The following is a 25,418-nucleotide window of genomic DNA, read 5'->3' on the forward strand; positions in this document are numbered from 1 at the left end:
GCTGAGAGAATGCAGGTACAAGTGAATAAGATTTATGGATTTCTCCTGTGTGCACCTCAGGGACAAGAAACTCTGAGCCCCAGTAGGCCTGAGGTCTCAGCTGTGCAGTGTTGATGAGGAATTAGCAGAGATTTGAGGCTATCTCTGTGGACTTTCTTAAGCCCCAGGTTTAAGTGTCTGACATACTCAGAACCTAGAGAAAAGGAAACTGGACCACGTGTCCCCAAAGATCCATTGCATGTGAGAGCAGCAAGCCCAGATAGGCATTCTCTTGGCTCCACACAATGGTAAAGCCAATTGTCACCAAGAAGTTATTACTGTTCTTAGGGACTGTCTCCACCCCATACACTCTTTTAAGAGACTAAATATTTTGATGGAAACAGCCTGGGTATTTTTCTCCCAGATTCAACTTCCAAATAAACCGTCACTACGATGCTGCCTTGAGTATTCCTGACTTTCCAAGCTTAATGTTTTCTTGGTGTGATGTAGATTATACATCTCTTCCAGCAGTGAATGTGCTTATGTGTGACTCCCCCTACAAGTACCTTTCCCTCGCCTGAACAGACACAGCACTCTGAAGGTTGTGCAACATGGCAGGAGGAGCTTGAGAGCAAATTGCCTATCTTAGGTGCCAGCCAGATCTACATGGAGAGGCTTAGATGCCAATAATAGACATTATTGTTCATGGCACCTTCTTTTCCTCAAACATGGCACTGTTGTAATTAGGAGTGGCAGGGCTGCGTCCCCAGCACCCTGGCTGCCTGGCTAGCTTATGCCCCGAAATAACAACACACAAACTGTATTCATTTAAACCCTGCTTGGCCCATTTCTATCTAGCCTCTTCTAGGCTAATTCTCACATATTAATTTAGCCCATTTCTAATCCTCTGTGTAGCACCACTAGGTGTGCTTACCGGGAAGATTCTAGCCTACGTCCATCCTGGGTTGGAGCTTCATAGCGTGTGCCCCAGAGAGCAGAGCTATTGCATCTTGCATCTGCCCGGGAGAGGGGAGCATGGCATCTCTGCTCCAGAGAGTCTTAGCTCACTTCCTCTTCCTCCCAGCATTCTGTTCTGTTTACTCCTCCCACCTATGCTTTAACCTATGAGGCCAAGCAGTTTCTTTATTACTTAACCAATGACCTTCCTCCATCAATAATACAATTTCATACTTGGAACAACTAATGACTTGCATTGTCACCACAAAAATCCAAGTTCATACTTGGTTTTAGTTCCTAATTATAATGAAATTTTGGTGCATGAACTCATAGGTCAGATGAAAAAAAACCTAACCTATAAAAGTCTATAGTTGAAGAAGTCATACACAAAGAAATACACAGAATTAATATTTTATACATGAGAAAGCAGCCTTGTGGATTTTGTATCATCATTCTATAGGAGTACAAACCAGAAGATAGATTTTCATCCATGATCTGATGGTGGAACAGAAAGTTTGTAACCTGCCATGCCATGGAGAAATAGTACTGCAATCTGAACTTACAGGAAGATAAACTGCACCTTTTTTCTCCTTGAATAAACTAAAGAAGGGGCGGGGTTTAAAAGTTACAATCCCAGGTTTCCACATGACAGATCTGAAGTGAAAGTAGAAATACAACAATGTAGACACTGACGGAGTGGCCAAACACTGCAAATCCAGACCTTTCCTTCAGGCCAGAAAGCAGACCTTCCCAGGAAAGCTGATGGCTTCTGGGAAAGAGGAAGTCAATTTTCTTTCACAATGTGGCCCCTAGGAGATCGACTCCAGTGGATGGCCACATATCCAAAATATACGGCCAATGCAAATTGGACTTAATGCTTTCAGAAAAGTAAACGAACACAAAGTTGGATTTGGGTAAATAGAAAAGGGTGGGTAGGCCTGGGAAGAATTGGAGAGGGAGTGATAACAAGTCACACTGTATGAAATTGTGAGCTAATAAAAGTAATTAAGTAGTTAATTTGTTTTTTAAAAAACTGAGATCACTTATAAAAAAGCCAAGGCTTATGTAGGGTTACTGAGAGGCCACAGAAATAAAGAAATCTACATTCTATTGGGAAGGAAGATGGGAAAGCAACATATGTCTTCTGGAGAAACATAGAGCAGTGTGAGGGGGGGTGAGACAGTTCACATACCTTCTCTCTTTTGTTTTGCTTTGTGACTCCATTAGTCTTTCATGGAAGCCATTCGTGCGTATAAGTGAATAATCTTGGTTTCTAGTTTCTACCAGGAAGAATAGAGTATGTACTTTCAAGTTATCTTAACTCCGAACATATTTATTTATTGAATCTTCGGGAAGCTTTTAAAATAGCAGCTCTTAGCTAATCTGTGTTTTCAGCAAGATGGAAATTACCAGAAAAAAAATGCCAGAAAATATTCTGATGCCTGTGAGGACTTAGCATGTCAGCACAGAAAGCAGACTCCTCAGAGTATGGTGGGACACAGACTGGGAGGGGTGCTGAAGGCTGGAGTGGCCAGAGGCAGTAAACAGGGAGATATGACTTAGAAACAAAGTCCACTGAGCTGGACATTAAAAGACAAGTTCTGGGGACCTCACAGTGATTAGACATTGTTATAAAATAGCAATTTTTATACTTTAAAAATTGTTTGTTAAACATAGATCCAAAACTATCTCTGCTGAAAATAAATGTGAGCTAGACCTGTCAGTTACATTGATTTAATGATTTCATGATGTGTGTATGCACAGCAATATACATTATTCCCTAGTCTAACTATTCCTTTCTTTTTTTAATCTACAGGAAAACATTAATGCAAGACACATGGATTTTCATTTCTTTCTTTCTTTTTTTTTTCAAGACAGGGTTTCTCTGTAGCTTTTGGTTCCTGTCCTGGAACTAGCTCTTGTAGACCAAGCTGGTCTCGAACTCACAGAGATCCGCCTGCCTCTGCCTCCCAAGTGCTGGGATTAAAGGGGCGTTTTCATTTCAAAAAAAACATAGTAACTATACAATTTAAATTTTGACAAGGCAAGTACAATTAACAACAGTAATAAAACATGCCTTATAAATACTTTTTTCTGTAGTCTATTTTCATGGTTCTGAGCTCAACAGAATGTCACCAAGATTTGATTCCAGGTCTGTGTTAAAGACCTTCTTGCTGGGAACCTTGAATAGTCACTTCAAGGTGTGGGTCCTACTCTTCAGATAGTAAGATTTTGTCTACTAGAGGCCTGAAAATCTGCTCCTCTTTACCCAGAGTCTGTTTTCATCTTGTTGTTGGTGTAGGCAGTCTATCTCTGCATTTTATTTTGTTTTCTGTTGTCTTGGGTAGAATTAAGCTACTGATTTAATTCCTTTAGTATTGTTTCTTAATTAGTATACAAAATAAGAGGGGTTTCACTGTGACATTTCCATACTTACTTTGTGTTGGTCCCCCTCTTCCCCTCTCCATTCTCCTATTCTCTTGCTTTCTCTCCTTATTCCCACAGTAGCCAATCTTCTGTGCTCACATCACACATTTTCTATCCGTACCCCAATCTCCCCAACTTAAAACGTCTGTTTCCAAAGTGGCAATGAACTGAAGATGTGGGAAGAAAGAAAAGGAGGTACCTTCTGGAGGAAATAGGGAACAGGGTAGAGGCAAGAATAACAGGAGTGAAAAACAATTGAGGAGAAAGCTTGATGACATAATGGCATGGATGTATGCAAATACCACCCTGAACTTAAAATCATCCTGTTGATCCAGGCGTGGTGAGTAAAGCCTGCAGTCCCCAGAAAACAACCTCCAATTGAAGGCCAACCTACTGTAGTGATGAGATACAGGCCAGCTCTGGCTGCAGAGTAAAGGAGAGTATCTCAAAACAGCACAAAATCTGAGGAATAGGGAGGAACAGAGTCAGTATCCTCTTAGAAGAGAAGTGACCCAGATGCCAGATAATGCCAAAAACTGAACGTATGTCCCAAAGAAACTTACTGCACCATGCAGAGCCTGCGAGTGTACCTGCCAGGAAAGAGAGCACCAGAGGCTGGGGAACCAGGAATGGGCTGGGCAGACAAGATGACTACTTTTCACAGCAAACCTTAGAGCTTCATCTATGTGTAACCTGGATGCTTTATTTTTTATTTTATTATTGATTTCTATTCAGCTCTACATTTTCCTTTGTTCTCCTCTCCCCTTCAAACATCTCTCAAGATCCTCATGCTCTCAAATTACTCAGGAGATCTTGCTTTTTCTATTACTCATGTAGATTAGATCTACCTATATCTTTCTTAGGGGCCTCATTGTTGTCTAGGTTCTCTGGAATTGTGATTTGTGGGCTGATTTTCTTTACTTTATATTTTAAAAAACTACTTATGATAATACATGTGATAATTGTCTTTCTGGGTCTGGGTTATCTCACTAAAAATGATGTTTTCTCGCTCCATCCATTTGCCTGCAAAATTCAAGATGTTATTATTTTTTTCTGCTGTGTAGTACTCCATTGTGTAAATGTACCACATTTTCCTTATCCATTCCTCAGTCGAGGGGCATTATGGTTGTTTCCAGGTTCTGGCCATGACAAACATGCTTCTATAAATATAGTTGAGCACATGTCTTTATGACACAATTGAGCATCCTTTGGATATATATTCCAAAGTGGTATTACTGGGTCTTGAGTGTAGTGTGAGCTGCGGGCTGCATTCCTGCCACCCAGCTCACAGCCATCTGGCTAGCTTATGCCCTGAAATAACAACACACAAATTGTATTCATTTAAATACTGCCTGACCCATTAGCTCTAGCCTCTTGCTGGCTAACTCTCACATCTTGATTAACCCAATTCTAATAATCTGTGTAGCACCACGAGGAGGTAGCTTACCAGGAAAGATTTGGCATGTCTGACCTGTTGGCTGGCTCCATCGCATCTGCCCTCAAGAGGAGAGGCGTGGCTTCTGCCTAACTTCCCTTCTTCCCAGCATTCTGTTCTGGTTAGTCCACCTACCTAATTTTCTGTCCTATCAAAGGGCCAAAGCAGTTTCTTTATTAACCAATGAAATCAACACAAAACAGAAGACCCTCCCACATCACTTGAGGAAGGTTGTTTCCTAATTTTCTGAGAAATCGCCACACTGACATCCAAAGAGGCTGTACCAGCTTGCATTCCCACCAGCAATGCAGAAATGTTCCCTTTACCCCACAACTTCTCCAGCATAAGTTGTCATCAGTGTTTTTGATCTTGGCATTCTTATAGGTGTAAGATGGAATCTCAGACTTTCAGACTTGTTTTGATTTGCATTTTTCTGATGACTAAGGATGTTGAACATTTCCTTAAGTGTCTTTCAGCCATTTAAATTCCTTTGTTGAGAGTTCTCTGTTTAGGTCTGTACCCAAATGCCCTGTGTTTACGACGTCCTTACATCTCCACTTTCTAATTATCTAGTTATATGATTCTCACCCATTTCCACATTTATCTAAAATTGTCATTCATTTAAAACCAAACTCTGATTGCTTTTCTTAGAAAACCACAGTGATGGTGATTCTACTCTCTCGTAGTCTTTAATTGTGTTCTCCTCCCCTTTCACTTCAGTAACCAAGAGGCACCTGACAGCTCACTCTGAGCTCACCATCTAAACAGGACTTTAGTCAACATCCATCTGATTGCTCCTTAGTAGTCTCCTAATTATTTCTGTATAGTGTTGACTTTTATGTACTGGTTCAATGTATTCTATATGATAATTCCAGAAAACTGTCATACCCAAACATTTATAGTCCCATGAGATGCTATTCTTGTTTCTTAGAAACTGCACAAGTCCATAAACCTGCAATATCTACTTTTATCTAATATCTGTGGATTTCTGTATTATTTAGTTACTAGTTAAATAAATATAAGCACTGTTATAAATATAAGCTTTAATAACTTAGTCACTTATCAGTAATTATTAACACCAAGTATCAGACCAGCCTGCCACAATGGAGAACAAGCCCCCTTAAACTCACCCCAGAGTGACTAATTCATCCTTGAAGACACAGTTCACACCTCAGTTCTTCATGTTTCCATGCTCAGCCCCCAGTGAAATATCCATCTTTAGAGATTCTAGCTGTCATTTCAACAAAAGCGATATCTTGTCATTTCCTTTCGTAGTAAGTCTTTTATTCATGTGCCTCACTCACCTTCATCTGAGCTGTATGTTCTTTGGGAAAGGTTACTTTGCAAGGGTTTTTCACCATCACCTTAAAGCATGACCCCCAACTAATAACTGAGATACAATGTAAATATACATCTAAATGTATGCAAACCTGACTAAAGAATTTGACATTACTGTTTTCATGTTCTAGTCATTCTCCTTTAGAGATTTCTCAACTCCGGGATATTTTCCTCTATGACAGGGGGTCTAGAGAAAATCATTATTTACTACCTTTATGTCCTAATGCTAAGTGCTGTGAACACTGACATTTGCTCAGCAGACCGCTCCTCAATGCCACCCCTAGAAGGAACACCTATGTATGTGGTTATCCTTCCTTTCGGTACCACATACATAGCCATCGTGGTAGGCAATGATATTATAATCTGTGTATGCAGATAGGAAACGGTGTCAGATGCCAAGAGATGTGGATTTAAAACCCAGATGCACTGCTGTTTAACGACATTGTAAGCTTGTCTGTCAATGAACCTAAATTTCTATTTGTGTATAAAGAAGATGAGAATGACATACACACTACAAACCTACAGCACTCAGTCCGTGCATGTACAGTTTACTTTCCACCTTCCTTGAGATCATGACTACAATTTAGAGAGAATTCCATAATGATTCTTCCTATATGAGGAGAAAGCCATAAAGGAGTGGGAATTTAACTGCATTCTAGGTCTTTGTTGGGACTCCAACTTCTCCTCCAGGAACTTCCCTTAACCTTCCTCCAAAGATCAACCACCTCTGTCAAGGGAAACTAGTTCAGATCTGTCCCAACATCCTGTATCAACTCAGATCCCTGCCCACCCTCCTGACTGTCATATAAAATATGATCGCTTTTCCACTTTGACCCACACCCATGGCAGTTTGCACCCCTTGCTCAGTAGTCTCTCTGTGTCATCTCTTATAAGTGAACTCAGGTAGTGTGCAAGAAAAAAAAAGCATTGTTAACCACTGAGCCATTTCTCCACATAGCTAGTTTTCCAGAGCACTGTATATATTTGCATTTCTTGTACCCACAGATGTCTGCTTCCTGTTGTCACGTTAACTCTAGAGCAGTGCCATTAACTCATTTCTCATGACACTATTTAAGCATTCCTTTCTGCTTCCACCCATCTCACTCACAGACAGAAATTCACTTAACATCCCTAGGGAGTAGGAATTCTGGATTTTTCATATAAAAGGATTCACATATTGTGGTATTCTGTGTTTGACTTTCACTTAGTATAATGATTCTAAGGTTTGTCTATGTTCTTGCTTCCATTCCTACTTTGTTAGACAGGATGGAATGCTGCAAGCCAACTTTTGAGAATTGAAGACAAGATCGGGAGTTCAAGGCCTGCCTAGTCCTGCCCTGAAACAATAACAAATAAAACCTCACAACTACTCAGCAAGCCCTGCCACCCCACTTTAAAAACCCATCAAGCAATTTTTTCTTTCAGACCCTCTCTCTTTATATGCCCAAGACTCTTATGTACCAATTCTTCCGTCTGTAACATTGGACCCTCTTCTCCCTTTCAGGGTGTCTCCTCCACCTAAACATCTCATTTGGATTGGAACCAGAAGAGAGGTACACTCTTCAGACTGCAGATTTTATTCTCTTTCTCTTAGCTCTAGGATTCCACTCTGTCAAAGACCCCAAAACGAACAATGCACATACTACTGATTCCACACTCTCTCCACATTCACCCAGTGATTCCTCATTTTGGCTTCTTCACTGTTTCCTCTTGGAGGCAGTACATTCCCTCCAAAGAACTGTAAATACCTCATCTACTACAAATGCAGGCAGTTACTGGAATCTCTCTGTCATCCTCCTATTTCTGGCTTCTTTCTTTTTTCTGTATAAGATATCTCTTTCAAGATAGGGTTTGGCACCTGTCCTAGAGCTCACTCTGTATTCCAGGTTGGCCTTGAACTCATAGAGATCCACTTGCTTCTGCCTCCCAAGAGCTGAGATTAAAGCCATGTGATACCACCACCCAGTTTCCTTGTTGATTTCCTAACCAATGATTGTTGGCCTTAAAGCATCCTTCTCTTCTGTCTTTTAAGCCTGAGTACAGCAGAAACTCTGACAAACAGAATGCTTTATCTTGTTTTCTCTATATTATGGATGTCCTCCTTCCTTAGTAAAATTGTGTGTGTGTGTGTGTGTGTGTGTGTGTGTGTGTGTGTGTGTGTGAATGTGTTGGCACAAATGCCACAGAGCACACATGGAGGTCAAAGGACAACTTGCAGGAGCTGTTTCCTTCTTTCCTTCCACCGTGTGGGTCCTCCTGATTAGCTCAGGTCTTCGGGCTCAACAGCCATCACCCTTACCCACTGAGCCATCTCATTGCCCCCTTCTCCATCCTCTAATTCTCTTCTTCCAGCTGGAATCAATGTTCCTTCTGCTGTTCTGTCCTTCAGTTGACCATATGTCCAGTTTGGTGTGTGTCCTCCCAAATAGTCTACAGCACTTTCCTGGTCCCTCTGCTCTGCCTCCATGTGTAGGCGTAAGTCACAAACAATGCCACACCAGTTTGGAATTATGATTAATAGGGTGGTATTTATTTAAAGGGGAAAAAACTTACAGATCACTGTCCCAGGCAATAGCCCTTTACGCAACCAGGAAGGGAGTCTAGTCACCAGCGGAGCAGGAAGTGAAGAGAGAGGAGAGGGAAGTGGCCGCTTTTTTAAAGGGAGAGAGACCACGCCCCAATGGGCTGGTATCTCAGCAGCTATAGGCTGGAGGAGCGGGAGGACCTCCCGCAACATCCATGTCTATTGGTAGCACACGTATGACATTTATAGTCTTCCATAGGAGCTAAGGACCAGCTACCCAAGTACTCTCCATCCTCACTTGAAATGAGACCCCAAACACTCTCCATCCCCACTCCCAGGAATACACAGCTCACTCCAGCTACCTTTTGACATACCCTCCACCCTCTCTGAAGAGCAGCGAGGACTTGGGCACTTCTGCACCTTTTTCTGACTCTTCCCCCTGTCTTAACACTTCCCTCCACCCTTCAAGACTTACCTCTCCCTTTGGCACCTTCTGATTCACTTTCTCAGTTCCACACTTGGTCTGTAGCTCTTGCTTCTTAAACGTCTGGCTTACCTCACAGTGCTTATCCTTTCTTGTCTTCTGGGAGAAGTAACTCTCCTGTCTTGTGTATCCCTCTGTTCCTAAGCTTCAGCTGCCTCAAGACCACACCAATTAACACAGGCATCTATTGAATGTGCACAAGGATCACTTTTGCATGGGGCCAAATGGAACAGAACATTTCTAAAAGATAGGCCAGGCAGATGATGAGTGGAGAGAGAGAGAGAGAGAGAGAGAGAGAGAGAGAGAGAGAGAGAGAGAGAGAGAGAGAGAGGCCCCGCTGGGTCTTTTTGTTTGGTTGTTTGTTTTAACTCTGCTTGTTTTCCCTGTCTCAGTGTTACTCTATTTCCTGCCTTCAAACTCACCTCTTTCTTCCCCTCTATTTTCCTTCCTGAAGCATTTTCTTTCAGGGCTTTTCTCAATCACTTTCCTCATGGCTGTTCAAGCCTAAGTTTGTCTTTTGAGGCAGGATAGAAAGTCTAGGAAAATTAAGAAGGCCATGGGAAAGAAATGCCCAATTCCAAAGTCTGGTTGAAGTTTCTTGCCAGCTGGGAACCTATAATCCTGTGAAAGTTATCTACCCTAGAGATAATTTTCCTTTTCGGTAGAAATACATCCAGCACATGGGAGGCAGAGGCAGGTGGATCTCTGTGTTCAAGGCCAGCCTGGTCTACAGAGCTAGTTTAAGGACAGCCAGGGCTACACAGAGAAACCCTGTCTCAAAACACCACCACCACCATCACCACCACCACCACCAACAACAACAAAACCCAAACCCCCCAAACACCAAAACAAAACAAAAGGATTGTTAAGTAGCACTGAACCATGAGTTTATTATTACTGCCTTCATAGACATTTTTCTGGAAATATTACAAACAGAACTAACAGCTTTGGTGTATAATAAAAACATTTTAACTTCCTTTTTAACCTCTTGGTCTAGGGTATTACCGTAGTAACTGTGATCTTATTCTGTACACCTCAGGACTCGCCCTATGATTTCACTTAAATTTTTTAGCAACCCTTTGTTGGTACAACTTCAGAACCAGCCCAAATCTCTCTCTCCCTCTCTAACACACACACACACTCACACACACACACACACACACAGATGCATTCACACACAGTTTTACACACACATGTATACACAGTCGCAACACAGACACACACAGACAACTGACTGTGATAAAAACAGCTATAGATGACTTAAGAAGGCTGGATAGATGGCTGAGCAGTTCAGTGTGCACGATGCTCTGTCATGTGGCTTAGAAATCCCAGCACCCACGTTCTCTAGCTTCATTTCAAAGGACCAGAAGCCTCTGAAGTCACCTGTGTATGCACATACACTGGCATATCCTTTCTGCTTTTCAAAACAAGCCCATACTGACTAGTTCCTGAATGCCTCTCTTTCAGCTCTTGTGTTTATATCTATGCTAAAATGTCTTCCTAATAAACTTTGCTTCATACTGATTGGTCCTAAAAATCCCTCTCTATGAGGAAGGCAAGAATCCCATCTTCATCTGAGTAGAGGCCCCTGCCCAGCTGCCACTCACTGTGCACTTTAGTTCTTTCCTCTCTACTTCCTGACGAAGATCCCTTTCCACTTACACGAATCTGTGATGGTGTGTACTGATGGTACACATTAGGACCTTGGGGATAAATCTCTGGGCTTGTTTGTGAAGGATCTGCTAGATAAGGCTGGTGTGAGAGTCCCCACCCTATCTGACAGATTAAATGAAAAAGAAAGTGAGCTGAGCACCAGCGTTTATCTCCCTCTGATTCCTGCCTGTCGACAGTGTGACCAGATGTCTCAAGCTCCTGCCACCATAGACTGGAGCCATAATAACCTTAAGTTCCTTTGGTCTGGCATTCCATTGCACTTTTCAGACAACCAATGCAGGGTTTAAGAAGCTAATGTGTAGATTTATAGGGACTGCTGTTTTAGTCAAACATTAAACATTGTCTTTTGTTTGGTTTTAAACAGGGTTTCACATATCTCAGGCTGGCTTTGAAGACAACCTTGAAGTTTTGAATCATTCTCCTGCCTCCACCTTGCAAGCAGAGGATTACAGGGATATGACACCATCCCTAGTTAATATGGTATTGGGGTTGAACCTGCGGCTCTTTGTGTGCTAGGCAGGCATTCTACCAATTGTGATTTGTTATTAGGTTGTCATTTTTAATGCCATTAGGCTTTCTGGTCTGAATTTTTTCTCTCTGTATGGTCAAAAGTTGAAAGCAAAACAAACAAGTCTGTTATTCTTTTATAAAGATGGGGGACTGGTCCCACAAGGGGCAGCAGTCTTATGAGGGGCAGCCAGTCCCATGAGGGGCCATGGTTGGTCACCCAAGGTTTTGGCAGGGTAGCAATGGGTCACCCAAGGCATGGGCAGGTCCCCAGAGGCCTTGGTGGGTCTCCTTGGTGGGCGGGAAACTACAGCGGGTGAGAGACAGGCAGATAGGCCATGCAGAGAGAGTTTGCATATAGAGTTTATTTAGTGGGTTATGGAAGGGAAAGGGAAGAGGAAGGAGAGAAGGAGGGGGAAGAAGAGAGAGAGAGAGAGAGAGAGAGAGAGAGAGAGAGAGAGAGAGAGAGAGAGAGGTTACCTCTTCAAAAAAGGAATGGAAAGAGAAAGAGAGCACAGGCTGGAGGACGCAGGAGATCTGCTTGCCTCAGTGGAAGGGGTTTGCAGTGGGCGGAGCTTGTCTCATAAAGTGACGGGGTACCCAGGTGACAGGTCAGACCAGCAGATCATAACATCCCCATCTCTTTCTTATAATAAAAAACTGAAGTTAGGCATAACAGGTTAAAGGAATTGGGATGGTGGATTCTCAAGACTGCTTCCTGCTTATTTGTGGGCATTGTCTTGACAGGGCACCTGAGAAAGCTGGGAGCTGGTCACATCATGGTGTAGCTGGTCTGTTCCTGTCCAGTGTTTGTGATATGAAATTGTTGGGTGTCTCTTGGACTTGGCAAGGTATTGGCAGAACAGAGGACAGTGTTAAGTTTAGGAATAAAAAATTACAGGAACAGGGAGTTGAGGAGGGTGAATCCGACCTGTTTAAGGTGGATCCTTCAATTAGGCTCCCTGGAACTCATAAGAATTTTGAGTTTGTGGAAACATAAATTTTAAATAACAGCATATTTATAACAGGATGACTGTGACAGATATTTTTTCACAATGAAAAGTATTTTTAAGACTATGAAAGGCAGCATGAGAGAGAGGTTTGATAACTTGTATTTGTCCTCACACTTTTATAACTTGCAGATACACACCTTAATAACTTGTATTTTACTGAAATTTGTTCAGTGAGGCTGTCCTTTTATTTATTTTTTTAATTTATTTATTTATTAAAGATTTCTGCCTCCTCCCCGCCACCGCCCCCCATTTCCCTCCTCCTCCCCGATCAAGTCTCCCTCCCTCATCAGCTCGAAGAGCAATCAGAGTTCCCTGACCTGTGGGAAGTCCAAAAACCACCCACCTCCATCCAGGTCTAGTATGGTGAGCATCCAAACTGCCTAGGCTCCCCCAAAGCCAGTACGTGCAGTAGGATCAAAAACCCACTGCCATTGTTCTTGAGTTCTCAGTAGTCCACATTGTCCACTATGTTCAACAGGTCTGGTTTTATCCCATACTTTTTCAGACCCAGGCCAGCTAGCCTTAGTGGGTTCCTGATAGAGCATCCCCATTGTCTCAGTGTGTGGGTGCACCCCTCGCGGTCCTGAGTTCCATGCTCGTGCTCTCTCTCCTTCTGCTCCTGATTTGGACCTTGAGATTTCAGTCCGGTGCTCCAATGTGGGTCTCTGTCTCTGTCTCCTTTCATCGCCTGATGAAGGTTAATATTCAGGAGGATGCCTATATGTTTGTCTTTGGGTTCACCTTCTTATTTAGCTTCTCTAGGATCGTGAATTATAGGCTCAATGTCCTTTATTTATGGCTAGAAACCAAATATGAGTGAGTACATCCCATGTTCCTCTTTTTGGGTCTGGCTTACCTCACTCAGGATAGTGTTTTCTATTTCCATCCATTTGTATGCAAAATTCAAGAAGTTCTTGCTTTTTACTGCTAAGTAGTACTCTAATATGTATATATTCCATACTTTCTTCATCCATTCTTCCATTGAAGGGCATCTAGGTTGTTTCCAGGTTCTGGCTATTACAAACAATGCTGCTATGAACATAGTTGAGCATGTACTTTTGTTGTATGATAGGGCCTCTCTTGGGTATATTCCCAAGAGTGGTATTGCTGGGTCCAGGGGTAGGTTGATCCCGAATTTCCTGAGAAACCGCCACACTGCTTTCCAGAGTGGTTGCACAAGTTTGCATTCCCACCGAAGTTGTCCTTTTAAACCAACAAAACCTCTCAGCTGTCAAATTGCATCAGAGATCTTTGAGAAGGACAAAATTTTACTTGAGTTATTGATAAAAAAAAAAACCAACAGGGGGGCGGGAAAAAAAAACAAAAAAACCAACAACAGCAGCGAACTTACTCTGTTGTCTACGTATAGCCCCTCCTCAGGGTCCTCCAGGTCACTGAGAGTCACATTTGCCTTTTGCTGTTTAGCGCAGGGCTTGCCAGGTTTTAGAAGATTCCTGTGGTCATAAATTTGTAGGAAGACAAGCATACCATGACCTGAGCATCTAGGCTATCAATTCCATTTGATTCTGTCCACTTTCTGGAGATCTTCAGTTTAGATGAAAGGCAGTTTTTCCCAGTGGTCAGTGCTTGGCAGTTGATGAAGTGAATTGCAGATGGACATTGTTCTGTGCCCACCTGTCTTCTGTCTTCTTTGGAGGAAGTAGAGTATTTCTAGGAGCCAACCTGTCTCTCTGCTATAAACATCTTTTAATAATTAAATATTTAAATGACATATTCCCTAGATCTCTGAGTGGTTGAGGGCTGTTTATTGGGTATAGATGAGTTATAACTACAGTATAGGATCTGCCTGGAGAGCTGGGTCCAAACTTGACTGTACTGGATCTCAACTTCACAGGTAAGATTTATACTTGTAAAAGACAAAAGAGAAAACTGCTTGCAATAGAAGCTTAATGGTAGAATTGACAGTAGTGGAGAACAGCTTAATATATTTTAAAGCAGGGCTGGATTACATATACAGCATTTTTTTAAAGAGACTTAAAAGTATATACCAATTTAAAACATGAGACATTGCTTTCTTAATCTGGAATGATATATTGAACTTAAAACATTTAACAGTAAGTATACACACATTTACAAACAGTTGAATTTAAGTTCCACATAAAGTTAAATAAAAAGTGAGTGAAATAAAAAAGCTGGCTGGGGCGGGACCTCATGTGGAGAGCCTTCTGCAGGCCCTCTTTGACTGTGAACAGAACCTGTGGCTTTTCCCTTTGTTAACCTCAAAGAAAATGGCAGCAGCCTTGGTTGTCCACTTGGTGTGACTATTAAAATTTAGTCAGTCACTGGTAGAAGTTAGAAATGTAAGCCTGTTTTCCACGGGTGAGGCAGAAAAATACCAGAGGAGCCCTGGGTTCCAAAAAACGAATGCCCCGCTCGGGTGCAGTGCTAGGGAAGAACCCAAGAAAGGGCAGTTCCACGAGAGGCACTAGGCCAAAAAGGAAACCATTTTACCAATTATTCCAGTGCACTGAAGGAAAATGAGATAGGAAAGAATAAAGGCACTAACATTATGGAGTTCTGTTTCTACTGACCATCTACTCCTGTGCACGGAGACTGTCCTGGAGTGTTGTTGATATATACAGTATCACTCTCCTGGAGGAACCTGATTTTCCCGCTCCCCTGTTCTGGAGAAGGATTTTCCTTCTCCCCAAAGCTATCATTTATATATAGTTTCCTGGACAGTAGTAGAATTTTTGCCCACTTTGTCTCCTTTGCACTAGAAGTTTTGTCTAGCTTGAGCTTGTGCAGGGCTCGTGTCACAGACTCTGTGAGTTCATTTGTGCATAAGTCCTGTTGTGGAGACTTCCATATTCAGGCTGAGTGTTTCAAGGTCTCTCATTGTCTACACATTGGCCAGATGTGGACATCTCCTGTTGAGTACCATCTATTGCAAGACGAAGCTCCTGTGCTGAGGGCTGAGTAATCCACTGATCTATGAGTACAGTGTTTGTCAGTAGTAATCATTTTGTTGTTGATTGTTTAGGAGAATGATAGTAGAAGATTTTCCTTTAGGGTCCATGACCTATCTAGTCTCAGGTTCTTGGCTTTATTAGCAATACCGGGTTTCATCTTATGGAGTAGACCTCAGATCTAACAAAAAAGTAGTTGGTTAGTTTTACAACACTTGTGCACTAGTGGGCATATCTTGCCTGTAAATTGTTACTAGAGCTTATAGGGTTTGTAGCTGGGTGACATTGATTACTGCTTTTTTCCCACAAAATCCAACTATATCACTTTTAAGCACACACCCAAAAGACTACATTTTCCTGAAGAGATACTTGCTTTATCCACGTTCATTGTTGATCTGTTCATAATAGCCAAAATTTGTAAACAGTCAATATGCCCAACAACTGATGAACAGATGATAAAAATGTGGTTTATTTACACAATGAAATATTATTCAGTTGTTAAGAAATTTGCGGGTAAATGGATGGAGGTAAAAACAGTCACCCTGAGTGACAGTAACACTATCTTGAATGATCTAGCCTAAACCTAGAAGGACCAACATGTTTTTTTCTTATACATAGATATTAGCTTTCATGATTTATATATATGTAAGGAGAAGGGGATTGTCCTAAGAATATAGAAGATATATACACTATATATGTGTATACACACACACATACACATATATAGTGTTATAAAGGGATGGTGGGGAAATTCAAAGAGGAAGGTTAAAGAGACAACAAACAAGAGTGTGGTGGCATGGGACAATTCTGTATTCCGTCAATTATATTTTAAATAAGTCAGTAGTCAGGCATGAAGTATAGGCGGGACAACCAGACAGGAAGTAGGGGGTGGGTAAAGGAGAACAGGAGAATTCTGGAAAGAATTTTACAGTCCTGGCCTTGCCACAGAAGAAGCAAGATGTGACTGCCTCCCTGAATAAGGTACTGAACCACGTGGCTAACATAGACAAGAATAATGGGTTCATATAAGTTATAAGAGTTAATAAGAAGCCTGAGCTACTGGGCCAATCAGTTTACAATTAATGTAGACCTCTGTGTGATTTCTTTGGGATTTAACGATTGCAGGAACCAGGTAGGACAGAAACCTCGGTCAACAGGGTGGTGTAGAGGACGGAATGGGGAGAAACAGGTGACACTGTGGGCTGTTTGAAAAGTCATATGGAAATCTACTACTGTAAAAGCTTCCTAAATTGTGTGTGTCCTGGTTATGGACTCTGTTGCTGTGAAGAGACGCCATGACCATGGCAATTCTTACAGAGAAAACATTGTTAGAGGTGGTGGCTTATCCCTTCAGAGGTTTAGTCCATTGTCATTATGATGAGGAGCAGCAGGTAGACACGGGACTGGCTACATCTTGATCAGAAGACAGCAGGACACTGAGTAGAGCTTGAGAAAAACACCATGCCCACCTCCACAGCAACACTCTTCCTCCAACAAGACCACACTGCCTCCAGCAAGCTACAGCAATCCTCCTGTGTGTATGGGTTGCTTAGCTTGTTGTGTGGATGCTGTATTCTGAACTCTGGTCCCCATGTTTGAATAGCAAATGCTCTTAGCCTCTGAGCCCTCAACTCCATGATTCTTGTTCACTGCTGCACCCTGCACCCATCCCTGTCCTAGATATCTTTTTTCTGCATCCCTTGCAGCTACACACATAAATAAATCTAATAACATGCTAATATACTCCAAGGATCTTCCCAAGATTAGAAATTTGAATGGTGATGGTAAAAGACATCACCTCATCCCAAAAAATAAAACCCAGAAAAAGCTAATTACATGTCTGAAGCTCAAGTGCAGCTCAGATTGAGTCAAGGGGCTGAGGCAGAGGTCAGATGGGTCCGTGTTTGTCTTCTAGTTTTCAGGTTGATTGGAAGGTTTTTGAGTCCCAGGGTGGACATAATCCCACCATACTTATTTTAAGCTGCCCATGTGATGATGTTTGACTGAAAAGTTTGTTTTTATTGCTGTTGTGTGTGTGTGTGTGTGTTTCTAATTTGGGTAGGTAAATGAGTATTTAACCTAGAAGTCAGCTTTGAAAATGTATTAAAGAGCTTTTGACATCACCAAAACTTAAGTGTTAAAGAAATAGAAAACCAATATTCCCTTTTTCCTTCTCTATCTTACTTTATAGCTCTACAAAGCTATAACCACATCATGTGTGAGAAGGGAGGTCCAAACTCTTTCAAACACAAGCATAAGGCACATAGAGAGCCCCTTGAAGGTTGTATTTGTCAGTGGAGAGGACATAGTGTGGAATCCTCCTGGGATTTTCTTCTCTCAGGATACCAGCTGTCCTGGAAGAGCTGAGGCTGCAGCAGGGACTCAGCGCATCTCAGCTTTTGGGATCTCACGCCCTTACCAGCTATGCCCTTGGGATGAGTTTCTGTGCAATATCCAATTCCCTGCCAAGGTTTGTGTGTGGGTCCCTCTGGGGCCTGCAAGCTCAGAGCAGGTTCTCTGCACGTCTAGGAAGAAGAATAAGAGGATTTCCTTTAAACAGTGCTATTTCTCTTTGTCCTTATCAAGGATCTGGGTTTGAGAAGTGTTGGGTTTGGACAGGCAGGCAAGACTGGCAAGCCAAAGAGAAGTCCTAGAGGCTACGCAGTGAGCAGAAGAGGACTGAGAGACACAACCATGGACCTAGTTTAGTTCCTTTAAGTAAGTCTTCAGGGCTGGGGCTCAGATTATAAGGTATCAAAGAACAAAACGGTTGTGGATATGTGGGATAGAGGACCGACGAGGCTGGAGAGAGTTTGGAACAAGAAGGGTGGATTCTGACTCTGGCTCTGAGGGTTTTATGTATTTTCAGGTTTTCTAACATCCATGCACATTAAGATCTGTCTATGATAATGCAAACATTACTAATAGTTCGTTATTTATTAAAATTAAAATTCTATTTGTTATGTACTTGTGTTGTGTGTGTATGTATGTGTGTGTGAGAGAGAGACGTGTTGAGAGAGGGGTAGTGTTGGTGGTGGTGGTGTGTGTGTATGAGAGAGAGAGAGAGAGAGAGAGAGAGAGAGAGAGAGAGAAAGAGAGGTGGTGGGAGAGGGGTAGTGGTGGTGGTGGTGGTGGTGGTGTGTGTGTGTGTGTGTGTGTGTGTGTGTGTGAGAGAGAGAGAGAGAGAGAGAGAGAGAGAGAGAGAGAGAGAGAGAGAGAGGTGGTGGTAGTGGTGGTGGTGCACATGTGTTACAGGTATTACAGGTGTCACAGCACGCGTATGAAGCCAGAGGACAACTGTCACATTAGTTCCTTCTGCACCTTATGTGGGGTGCTGGGGACCGAACTCAGGTGGTAGGTGTCTTCACTTACTTGCCTGCCCTATGCTTTGCTACTTATGAAGAGCTTGTAAGTCCTTACTTCTAGGAAGAAAAAGGCATTTGGGGGATATCAAATCATGTGTTCAATGTAACACAAGTAGGAAACAGATCAAACTCATCCAACTTAGCTCTGAAAGTTATTTTTAAAATTATCACTTATTTTACTTTACTTCTTTGGTGTAGGAGACAGAGTTTTACTGTATATTCTAGGTGTGGAACTCACTATTTGATCCAGGCTGGCCTTAAACTTGTGGGGCCTTCCACGTCCTCAGATTATGGGTTACCATGTTCATCTACAGTTGGTTTCTAAGCAGTTCTCTGGGCTATACTGTGACTGTCAGATTTGTGAGTCTGCATGTATCTGGGCATTTGTATCATCGCAGCACGCATTTCCACGCCATTCTGGATTCACTCATTCATTTTAGCCACCTGTTAATTATAACGGAGAATAAGAACAGCAGCGGGGTGGAAAGCATGGCAAATAGGTTCTGTGTCAACAAAAGTCAGTGTGATATGCTTTACATATTCTTTAGGTTTAGGGTAATTAGTGTTTTATAGCAACAGAGTTTTAAGGAAGACAATACAGTTGAAATTGTGGAAATATCTGAACCTTAAGCAAGACAGAAGAATAAATCAACACACGGAGCAGTGCTCAGTGCTGTCTCACACTGGGGGGCCTTGCTGCTAGGACACATTTTCTGCAGAGACTTTCAGCTAAGCCTGCTGCTGATTGACAGGCTTCCAGCTAAGCCTGCTGCTGATTGACAGGCTTCCAGCTAAGCCTGCTGCTGATTGACAGGCTTCCAGCTAAGCCTGCTGCTGATTGACAGGCTTCCAGCTACAAGTTACATATTTTCTGAAAACAAATCAAAATCTATCCATAAGAAGTTACATTAAGAGCACAGTTGCATCATGTTTTGCTTTTTTCTTTTCTTTTTTTTTTTTCATCTGAATGGCATCATGTTTTTCTTAGAATCCACAAGGAGTTAAATTTGTTCTTTGTATTTATTTCCCTACCATAACATCTTCTCTCCAAAATAATGGTTCTTTTTTTGGTTGGTTGGGTTTTTTGGTTTTGTTTTGTTTTTTGAGACAGGGTTTCTCTGTGTAGTTTTGGCTGTCCTAGAACTAGCTTTGTAGACCAGACTGGTCTTGAACTCACAGAGATCCGCCTCTGCCTCTGCTGGGATTACAGGCGATTGCCACCACCGCTGCCTGGCATTTTTTTTTTTTTTTTTTTTTTGGTTATTTGAGACAGTGTTTCTGTGTGTAGCTTTGATGCCTGTCCTGGAACTCACTCTGTAGACCAGACTAGCATCAAACTCACAGAGATCCCCCTGCCTCTGCCTCCCTAGTGCAGGGCATAAAGGCATGTGCTGGGATCCTTTCATCTAGTATTGTATTTGACACCATGTCAAACACAGCAGGAACACGGCAGCAGCAAACAGATGAAAGTACAGCGAGAGCAAGGGGTATTCGGGGCTGTGCCTCCCAGCATACACTCAGAGCGACTGCAACTCCTCTGTTATGATCATCAGCACAAGCCAAACTGAAAGGAATGGAATGGGCAAAGGCAGTCTTATCCCCAAAGTGTCTCATGCTGTTGGTGAGCATCTCTTGGGAAATATCAATAAAAATGGCAATTATGACCTTACTTATATCCTTAATGAAAATGCTTTTAGTGTTTGTATGTGGCTTGGTACACACTGACTTCCAAATTACATAGGATTATTTTGCTTTACATAAGAAGCAATACAGATTTAATATGTGAAAATTTATTGCTAGAGACATTTAGTGAGAATATTTATTTTTATTTGGCTTAATTGTTGATATTTCATCTAAAAATGTTCTTGAGTGACACTGTTGTGTAGGTCTTGAGGGTAGTATAAAAAATGAACAAAATTGACATGATTTTTGTCTTTACAGAGATTATTGTCAAGCCTGGAAAAGAAATGTTAAATAAGTAATGTAAGTATTATGAATTTCCTATAAGAAGAAATAAAATTTCTAATATAGAGAAATCTGGAAACTGTCTCCAGGGATTATTCTACCCCATTTCCGTGCATGGAGTGGACTAGGCTTGCTGAGGCTGAAGTAGGAAACACAGCTTTGTTGGAAGCAGAAGGAGTGGGAGAAGAGCTTCACGTGTAGGGAGCCTAGGCGCCCAGCCTCACTAAGATGGGCGTGGACAGAGTGTGTACCACACCGTGTTTGTACGGCACGTGTCATCTGTTCCATAGCTCTTTGTGCACTGATCAGCCTTGAGTTACAGTGCTTTAAGATGTAGCTTTGGAGCTGGTCACATATGACACGCCAGCCACAATGTGAAGAAAGACTTTAAGGAGAAGTTTTTGATGGGTCACGTGAGTGCAAACACCTGCGGTTAATCAATAGATGTCAAAGAACTGGGAAGATTTGCTTGGAGGATAATAAGAAAACAGGAGAAAAGTTGTCACACGGATAAGGTGTCACCAGGGGACAGTTAGTTCAAATAATTACACAAAAACCAAAGATTCAAGAGGCTGATGAACGGCTTAGTGGGTGAAAGGGCTTGTTGGACAAGCCTATGGCCTAAGTTGGATCCCTAGATCCATACAAAGCTGGAACAAGAGAGCCAACTCCACAAAGTGGCCCTCTGACCTCCATGTGACCCCCACACATGATAAATAAACACGATTGAATTCTAGGAACTGCCTATAAGGGACATGACTTCCATTTTCATTAAGGAGTGTTCTTTTAAACAGTACAGTCCCCTTTTCTCTATTCAGTGATTACATAGTAAAATTTACTTAAAATATTCTTATGTAGCTTTATTTATTTAGTATAAATGTGTGTGTATGTGTGTGTGTGTGCGTGTGTGTGTGTACACGTGTGTACTCTAGTGTGCAGTGTGGAGGCCAGAGGGCAATTTGCAGGAGTCAGTTTCTCCTTCCACTAAGTGGGTCTCATGGATCAAACTCAAGTCATTGGACTTAGTGGCAAGTGCCTTTACCTGCCAGTACATCACCCTGACCCTTAAACTGGCCTTTTTTTATTTCTGTGTTGCTAAGCTTTCTTTTGTTACATTTTAAAAATTTGTCCAAAAATATACTTATTTATTCTTTTATTTTGTCATTTCTGGGTCATTTTGTTTAAGTATTTCACATGTCAGCACCATATAACTGGGGTTTATTTATTCTCTGTAAATTTACAGAGAATTTAGATTTGATAATAGAAAAGTTCAAACAATATACGTCTGTAACTATAAAGTGATGTGTTTGGTGTCTTATTGTTGACTTGTTTTATGTTTGGGTTTGCTATGCTTTCTTTATGGTGTATAACCCTGTCTATTGCTATGTTGATATCATGTACTTTCTCTTCTCCAAAGAGTTCATTAGCTCCTTTGGGAATTTTGCTTATGAACATAAAAGTTTTAAGACTTGGCGTTTGACTCTCAGATGTAATGTTTACTTATCCTGTAGCTTTTGCAAGGTTATTTCTCTCTCATTTACTTTCTACATTTGTAAAATAAGGATAATATTATGGTGTATTTCATAGTTTTTTTTTTTCTTCTTTGAGACAGGATCTCATAGATCCTAGGCTGGCCTCACCTGGATGACCTTAACTTCTGATCTCCTCAGTGTTGGCACAGGCACATGATGACAGCCAGAATGCTTGTATGAAACCCATGGTGCCTGTTGGGCTGGGCAAGCACTGCAGCATCTGAGTTAGGTCCCCAACCTTCTCAGAGGACGGTTAGGAGAGTTTCAAAAGTGCTTTCAGGCTAAGATCTTTCGTCAAATTCTGAAAATTCTCAAAACCCATCTTTCCAAGTTTCCTTGTTTCTACTTTGACATTTAGAATCAGTAAAATTTGCATTTCTTACACTAGAGGTCTCCCCAAGTATTACTTTTCAAAAGTACAAGTGGCTCAAAGTCTTTGCCAATATATTTTTTTTCTCCTGAGACAGGGTTTCTCTATAACTTTGGAGCCTGTCCTAGAGCTAACTCTTGTACACCAGGCTGGTCTCGAACTCACAGAGTACTGCCTCTGCCTCCTGAGTGCTGGGATTAAAGGTGTGTGCCACCACCGCCTGGCATTTTCTCCAATTCTTACAGGAGATTTTCCTCCTTCATCCTTAGCAGGCAGACAGGTGGTCCAGCTTCATGCCTTGTTCTCCACGAGGAGGTCTCTGGTATCCCTGTCTCAGAGCATGTTGGTCTGAAAGTCCCAGGGCGTGGAGGACAGTGACTGCAGAAACTGATGTGGAGTTAGTATTCAGACACCTCGCGATTCTGTGTATTACTGTTTTTCTCACAGATTCACATCACTTGTGAGTCCTCAGCACCACAAAAGAGTGCTGGTCATGGAATCCAATGATCTTGGCTCTACCAGTTTTTAGAGATGAGATCTTCCTTGGCTAAATAGATGACTTCACAGGTGTTCAGTTTCTCAGAACAAGACAAAAGTGAAAAGACAAAACTCAATTTTTAATGAGGAGCTTCTAAATAATATAACACATCAAAGATGCTGGAGTATACTAAGTTTTCAAAGTTGCTGATAACCTCATGTTCCCATTCTCTGCAGTGAATTCCTGTTCCTATATGCAGTTAGTGTCCTTTTCCCTAGACACACCCATACAGTAATGAGTATATAGACTCAGGGAAAACTCAGTCATTTCAACAGGATTAGCAGGTAGAAACTGGACAAGTTATTTCTCTCTGGTTTGGTTTCTAGACTAACTTGGGAATTAATACTGGAGTCTGATGACTCTCAAAGTCATGAGCATTACTTTCTTTTTTTCGAGACAGGGTTTCTCTGTGGCTTTGGAGCCTGTCCTGGAACTAGCTTTGTAGACCAGGCTGGTCTTGAACTCACAGAGATCCGCCTGCCTCTGCCTCCCGAGTGCTGGGATTAAAGGCATGCGCCACCATCGCCCGGCTAGCATTACTTTCTTTTGGGGGCATATATTTATTTTATTTTTTGTGTGAGTGTTTTGCCTGAATGTATATATGTGCATTATGTGTGTGCCTGGTGTCCAAAGAGGTCGGAAGAGGGTGTCAGATCTCCCGGGAACTGGACTTAGCAGATGACTGTGAGCCACTACACCCACAACAATGGGTGTCAGAAATTTAACCCAGGACCTCTGGAAGAGCAGCCAGTGCTTTTCACCAAGAAGCAATTATTCCTGCCCATGAATAGCGCTCTTAATAGTAACCTGATTTTCTTTTCTCAAGTATAGGAAAGAGGAGAACTGGTCCCAAGGAGGTTGTGGAGGAAGAATTGCCACGCCATTCCTCGTGCTCACTGTACACATTTGCTTTTTGGATAGAAGGGCCATCAATCAGATCTCAACGGTCATGCACAACACAAGTAGCTACAGCACTGGCCCCTTCACCCTCTCGGGCATCCCTGGACTTGAGCAATACCATGTCTGGATCAGCATCCCTTTCTGCTTTATCTATTTGGTGGCCATCATGGGCAATAGTATCCTTCTCTACCTCATCACAGTGGAAAACAGTCTTCATTCCCCCATGTTCTTCTTCCTTTCCATGTTGGCCATGACGGACCTCATATTGTCTACTACCTGTGTCCCCAAGACTCTTTGTATCTTCTGGTTTGGTCCTCAGGAAATCAGTTTTCCTGGCTGTCTGACCCAGTTATTCTTTCTGCATTATAGCTTCGTCTTGGACTCAGCTATCTTGCTGGCCATGGCATTTGACCGCTATGTGGCCATCTGCTCGCCGTTGAGATACACCACTATTCTCACACCCAAAGCCATTGTCAAAATTGCTGTAGGAATTTCTTTCCGAAGTTTTTGTGTTTTTGTCCCATGTGTTTTCCTTGTGAACCGCCTACCCTTCTGCAGGACACACATCATTGCCCATACCTACTGTGAGCACATAGGTGTTGCCCGACTGGCATGTGCGGATATCTCCATCAACATCTGGTATGGATTTTGTGTTCCTATCATGACAGTAATTACAGATGTGGTCCTTATAGCCATTTCCTACACTCTTATCCTATGTGCTGTTTTTCGACTTCCCTCCCGAGACGCACGTCAAAAGGCCCTGGGCACCTGTGGTTCCCATGTCTGTGTCATCCTCATGTTCTATATACCAGCATTTTTCTCCATCCTTGCTCATCGCTTTGGACACAATGTCCCTCGCACTTTTCACATTGTGTTTGCCAACCTATATGTAATGATCCCACCTGCACTCAACCCTATTGTTTACGGAGTGAAGACCAAGCAGATAAGGGATAAAGTCATTCTTTTGCTCTTTCCCAAATGGTCCCAGTGACAGATGACTGAAGTGTTGCATTTGGAGGCCAGCTCATAAAATATAGTAGGTAAAAGATTGCAATTACAACCACTGACTTCCGAGAGAGGACACATGGAACTATTCTTCCTAATCAGAGTTGGAGTTTTGCTTTCTTAGTTATTTTATGCAGAAATCTACCCAATTATTCTAGTTTTAGGAAAAAAGCCTCAGAGGTTAGAAGAGAAAAGATATTTATTTCACCTCTGAAAATAAACAACTTGTCTTAAATAAGAATCTTGTAATTCCTTTTGGTCATTATTTGTACACATACCTTACTTGTGTATTCTTGTGTCACAGGGAGGTAGGGAACAAGTGTTGTTTCTGTAGTTTCTAGATTTAAAACAATTACATTGGTCTATTCGTGTATGCATGTGTAAGCATGTGCATTATGTGTGCATGCATATGTATATAGGTACAGACATGCCACAGCTTTCATGTAGAGGCCAGAGGGCAATTTGTGAGGAAGCT

The 25,418-nt window shown here is 42.0% G+C and overlaps 1 protein-coding gene across 1 annotated transcript; it reads left to right on the top strand.

The window, feature by feature from the left end:
* The first annotated feature begins 23,987 nt into the window (after positions 1 to 23,987).
* On the top strand, positions 23,988 to 24,929 carry LOC142850839 (olfactory receptor 52H1-like). Its single transcript, XM_075974740.1, has one exon. It carries the CDS (start codon positions 23,988 to 23,990, stop codon positions 24,927 to 24,929), a length of 942 nt encoding a protein of 313 aa, XP_075830855.1.
* Positions 24,930 to 25,418: the final 489 nt, after the last annotated feature.

This window comes from Microtus pennsylvanicus, chromosome 5, assembly GCF_037038515.1.
Source record: "Microtus pennsylvanicus isolate mMicPen1 chromosome 5, mMicPen1.hap1, whole genome shotgun sequence".
Classification (NCBI taxonomy): domain Eukaryota; kingdom Metazoa; phylum Chordata; class Mammalia; order Rodentia; family Cricetidae; genus Microtus; species Microtus pennsylvanicus.

Coding starts and splice junctions, on each gene's coding strand:
- LOC142850839 (XM_075974740.1), top strand. CDS start 23,988: ATGCACAACACAAGTAGCTACAGCACTGGCCCCTTCACCCTCTCGGGC.